General features: G+C 53.4%; 1 protein-coding gene across 3 annotated transcripts in view; it reads left to right on the forward strand.

Moving 5' to 3' along the window:
* Nucleotides 1-1,257: 1,257 nt before the first annotated feature.
* TMEM243 (transmembrane protein 243) overlaps nucleotides 1,258-5,221 on the forward strand; it is a 44,994-nt gene continuing 41,030 nt past the window's right edge. For all 3 annotated transcript variants that reach the window (XM_028490125.2, XM_007118149.4, XM_007118148.3), the window contains exons 1-2: nucleotides 1,258-1,373; nucleotides 1,924-2,212. In XM_028490125.2, coding sequence (XP_028345926.1) covers nucleotides 2,135-2,212 — 78 coding nt within the window. In that variant the 5' untranslated portion in view covers nucleotides 1,258-1,373; nucleotides 1,924-2,134. The remainder of the gene's footprint in view (nucleotides 1,374-1,923; nucleotides 2,213-5,221) is intronic.

The raw sequence follows: 5,221 nt of genomic DNA on the forward strand, positions 1-5,221 counted from the left end.
TGGCATCAGGGTTTGAGGGCAGATATGATCAACCTCAAAGCTTGTGCTATTAGTCACTCCACTGTACCTCCTCCTTTCTCTACACTGTAATCACGTGTCTCTATCTGCACTCCAGCCTCAACAATATGACCTTGACTGTCTCTCGATTACTGTATTACCCTGTCTGGTGGTTGCCTGGTACAGAGCAGGTTCTCAGAAGTATCTGTTGAATGAATGTGGCAGCATGTGAGTGACTTAAAATTATTTATTGGGTCAAACTTCTAATAGAACTGGGTGCAAGACTGTGGAGCATTCCTCTTAGAACAAAAAGTCCTGAACAAAGAGAAGATCATTTATAAAATACGTAACTGGTAGATCAGATAGTCACCATGCCCAGTTCTACTCAGTGTTGCAAATTTCACATCTGTAGCTCTGTGGCTCTTAGTCCATCCCTTGTCCTAATCCTTTGTCCCAAACTCTAGAGGGACCACGTGGAATCTTTGCTTGGATTCTAAGTGTCACAGGGCTACAATATTGCAACACCGGGTCTCCTTGCAAACAAATGTAGTCACAGCTTTCCTCAGTGTAGGAGCCGTAGTGTCCAGGGTACCTAGCGTGGTTGCATTTGTTTCCTAATACTTATAAATGATTCCAAATGTAGAGTGACGCTATGTTGCCTAGGGGGCCTGTCCACCTCCGGTTCTCTACGTTCTCAAACCCGAAGAGGCTGACATAACGACGGGTTGGTTCTCTGTGGCTGCATATATATGCTTAATCAGCATCATCAGCAGCAGGATGAGTGGACAAGTCTAAGACATACCTGAGCACGTATTACCTCCCGACCGTCAGTGTCCAGGACATAGGTTCCCTATCACAGGACAAATATACAAACAACCCTAAACCATATTTACCAACGACCCCCTTTCCGTGCTAGTGGTGCCAAGACTGGGGTGGTTAAAGCAGGCTGGCTGTTTTTAAGAAGTTTCAGCCCACTGCAAGGCTATCTTCCGAAATGTGCTCAGCCCACGTGGGTCGCGCAGGCGCTAATTACTAAGAGACTGAGAAACAAGGAGCGGAGGAGATCGGCCGCCCAGAGGCGAATAAACTGGCACCTCTAGAAATAAAGCTCCGCAGCCAATGCGGCGCCTCGGCATGCGGGATTGGCGGCCTCGGCCGTGACGTGGCCTGAGCGGGCCGAGTCGGTTTGCGCCGGTGGCCGCGGGCCCCGGCCCGGGGAGCGGCCCGCGCGACCGTTCTCTGCCAGCCGGCGAGGTCTTTCGCTCCGCGACGCCCCCGGAGTCTCTGCTCCGCCTCCCGGCGTCGGCGTGGACCGGGACCCGTGCTCCCCAGGGCGGCCAGGACTCCCCAGCGAGCTGGCGGCTGGGGACGCCGAGGTTTGGCCTGCGGGCGCGGGGCGCTTCCGGGAGGGTGGCCGGCCCGTGCTGGGCCGAGTTGGGATCCCCTCCTTCTGCCCCGAGAGCTCCAGGGTAGCTGCGGGAGGCGCGCCGGCCCTCGGGTACAGGCAACACCTGAGCGGGGATCCGAGTCGCTCGGCGCCGCCGCGACCTGATCCCAGAGCGCTGCGGGAGGGGCGCGCGGAGCGCTCGCCTCTGCTCCGGCGGCTTCACTTCTCCGGCCGCTGGCCACTGAGGCGAGAGGGGTGGAGCGGTGCAGAGGGCTGGTAATGCCTTCTCCCAGGAAAACTGCCCCCTCCCCCCCGCCCGTTGATCGTGAAGGGATCACCAGAACATTTAGAAAGCACGAGAAATGACTGTATCACGGAGAGGAGTGGCGAGGGCGGGGAAGCCGGGAGCTCCGGGGAAGCCGATTTGCTCCGTGAGCTGCGGCGCGAGCCCGGCGGCCCGGGCGCTGAGATTTGGGGAAGCGGGAGCCGCCGGGCGGGGCGGCCACGCAGTGTTTGTTTCTTTTCACTTCCTGCGGCAGCTGCTCAAGATGAGGAGGGGAGCGGGGCTCGGGCGGAGCGGCCTCGTCCCGTGGGTCTGAGCGTCCACCCCCGCCGCCGGGACTCCGGCCCCCCTGGGCTTCGGCTATGAGCGCTCGGTGACCGGCGGCGCCGCGAGTCGTAGACCCGGGACTTCGGGAGGCAGTGCTGGCTCGGCTTTGAGTGGCCTCGGGACAGTGAAGAAACCCTAAAATGGAGAACTTTTCCACCAGGACCTACGGCACCAGTGGCCTCGACAACAGACCTCTGTTCGGAGAGACGTCGGCCAAGGTGAGTGCGGCCCGGGACTCGGGGCCTGGGTGCTTGTGTTTGTGTGTCTGTCCACACCCTCCCCTTCCCCGCCCCCTCCCGACACCGAGCCCTGCTGGGCCCTTCTGCGGCCCCTGAAGGCCCTTGTAGCAAGAAAGTGCCTTCAGCCCCGCTTCATCCCTCTCAAGATACTTGCGCTGTTCCTCGGCTTCCTCTTTGGGACAGGGTTGGCCAAGAGCCTTGAAGGCTGGGAGTGGAGAAAAGTTCAGAAAGTTCTGGGCTGCTGGGGGTCCGAAACGGGAGTGCGGAAGCCCTCTTCCCCAAGGCCAGGTGGTCATGGTGTTTGCACATCCGCTGGTCCAGCTGGAGTGCTGACCTTCAAGAGGCTTCAGGTGTGCACTTGAGGCTTCTGTAAGAGCCCAAGAGAGGTGCTTTTGATTCGTGTTTATCTAGAGCCCTTAAGAGTTAACTGCTGAGGCAGCCGAGCAGAGAAAAAGAGGAGAGGCGTGAAATGAGGGTTTGTTTGATGGGACTCCGTTCCGGGAAGTGATCGAAGTGTCTCAGGCCCAAACAAGCTAGTAGTACATTAATTTAGGCATTTAAAAAGTATGTCTTCTTACAAGCTTAATCATGTGATGTCCTGGGCCACTAATTGAAGAGAGCTCTTTTCCTGTCCCCAACATTAACTTTCTGAGTCGTTTGGGCAAGATTAGCCTGTTTAGTTTGTTTGTTTTTTTTCACCTAGAAAGTGGCATTGGTGATCTTTCACCCCTGACAAAGTACTTTCAGCCTCTCAAAAAGTAGGGCACGTATGGAGTCCAGACCGTCTTGGGTTTCTCAGCTTCGTCAGGGACCTCTTTAGCAGAAAGGATAGGGAGCTTGTACACCCGACAGCCTGGGGCTTGACCCTGAATTTGGAAGCTGCCAGCCTGCCCGGAGACTACTACTTTATTTCCTTTTTTAACTCCATGTGGATTTTGCTTTCTCTTCTCAAAGGGACTTTATAAGAAAATGTTTTAAGCTTTTTGTCTAGGAAGTTGCTGCTTTGTTTATCCTGTGACTTTGCATATTCCCAGCCCACAGTACACCTGGTTTTGAGAAGCACGGCTCTGGTCCAGTAGATATTCCTGTTTCTGCTAACATTTTTTATTTACTTAATTTTAAAAATTTATTTTATTTTATTTATTTTTGGCTGCTCTGGGGCTTTGTTGCTGCGCGCGGGCTTTCTCTAGTTGCGATGAGCGGGGGCTACTCTTCATCGTAGTGCGCGGGCTTCTTGCAGTGGCTTCTCTTGTTGCGGAGCTTGGGCTCTAGGCATGCAGACTTTAGTAGTTGCAGCACGCGGGCTCAGTGGTTGTGGCTCGTGGGCTCTAGAGCGCAGGCTCAGTAGTTGTGGCTCATGGGCTCCGTTGCTCTGCGACACGTGGGATCTTCCTGGACCAGGGATCGAGCCCGTGTCCCCTGCATTGGCAGGCGGATTCTTCACCACTGCACCACCAGGGAAGTCACTAACATTTTATTATTTTTTAAAAATTTAATTTAATTTTTTTTGGCCACACGGCTTGTGGGATCTTAGTTCCCCACCAGGGATTGAGCCCGGGCCCTCAGCAGTGAATGTGCCAAGTCCTAACCACTGGACCTCCAGGGAATTCCCATCTGCTAACATTATTGAGCATTATGTGATAGGCCCTGGGGCATCCAAGGAACCCAGGTAGATGGGGGAAATATGTGAGCAAAGGTGATGTGGTTGGATCTGTGCTATGAGAGGGTGTGGAGGGGGCGTGTTGCGGTACAGGGGAGAAAGTGGTCACTTTGGGAAGGTTGGGGAAGATCTTAGAGGATGGATTCTACATTCAGAGTGTCTGGTAGCCTTCGGCTTTCAGATATGGATGCCCCTAAATTGGGGTTTGATTAGGAGAGGATTTGGGCCCTGGAGAATGGAGGCAGCTAGCTGCTTGAAGGGGTCGGACCCAGGGCATCTGGCTGCCGAACTGTCCTGAGAGCCAAGAAGTTCAGTGTCTCCTCTACATACCTTGGTGCACAGGTTGGGCTTCTGGGTGATGCAGACCTCTGACCTCCTTTGACCCCTGAATACTGAGGTAGATGACTCCATAAGGGACTTGTTGATTTATAGAGACACTTAGAAATATTGATGTTTCTGACTCACTTGGGCCTAAATAGTCAATGACTGTAAGTTTCCCTGTTGCCTGTGATCCACTTGAAACCCATCCAATAAATTGACTATTCCAAATGTATCTCTGTTTATTGCAGATTTATTTAATCCAAGAGCATACACCCCTAGCATTATGTAGGCAATTTTAGGCGTCATAACAGTAGAATCAGCTACTCAGGGAAAAAAATAAGAATAATATATATTTCCAGATCTCTCAGAATTGCTTCCTTGAGCTTCCTCTGTGGGGCTGACAGAATGATTGGACATACAGAAATTGTACATAATGGAGAAAGGAGAGAGACTTCTGGTCTGAGGATAGGAAGAAGCATCATGTTTTGTATAAATTGAGATGCCGTATCTGAGGAAGGAGAGGCGTCTGTCTTTATTTTTAAATTTATTTTTATTTATTTATTTTTGGCTGCGTTGGGTCTTCATTGTTGTGCGCGGGCTTTCCCTAGTTGCGGCGAGCAGGGGCTGCTCATTGTTGTGGTGCGCGGGCTTCTCCTTGCTGTGGCTTCTCTTGTTGGGGATCACGGGCTCTATGCACGCGGGCTTCAGTAGTTGTGGCTCCTGGGCTCTAGAGCACAGGCTCAGTAGTTGTGGCTCACGGGCTTAGTTGCTCCACGGCATGTGGGAACTTCCCAGACCAGGGCTCGAACCCATGTCCCCTGCATTGCCAGGCGGATTCTTAACCACTGAGCCACCAGGGAAGCCCGAGGCGTCTGTCTTTAATGACAGCAAATGATTTTGAGGACCTGAGTGGGCAGCACACAGGGATGGGGCCTCAGTAGTGAAAGGATAGAGCTTCCCTGGTGGCGCAGTGGTTGAGAGTCCGCCTGCCGATGCGGGGGACGTGG

This window comes from Physeter macrocephalus, chromosome 5, assembly GCF_002837175.3.
Source record: "Physeter macrocephalus isolate SW-GA chromosome 5, ASM283717v5, whole genome shotgun sequence".
NCBI lineage: Eukaryota > Metazoa > Chordata > Mammalia > Artiodactyla > Physeteridae > Physeter > Physeter macrocephalus.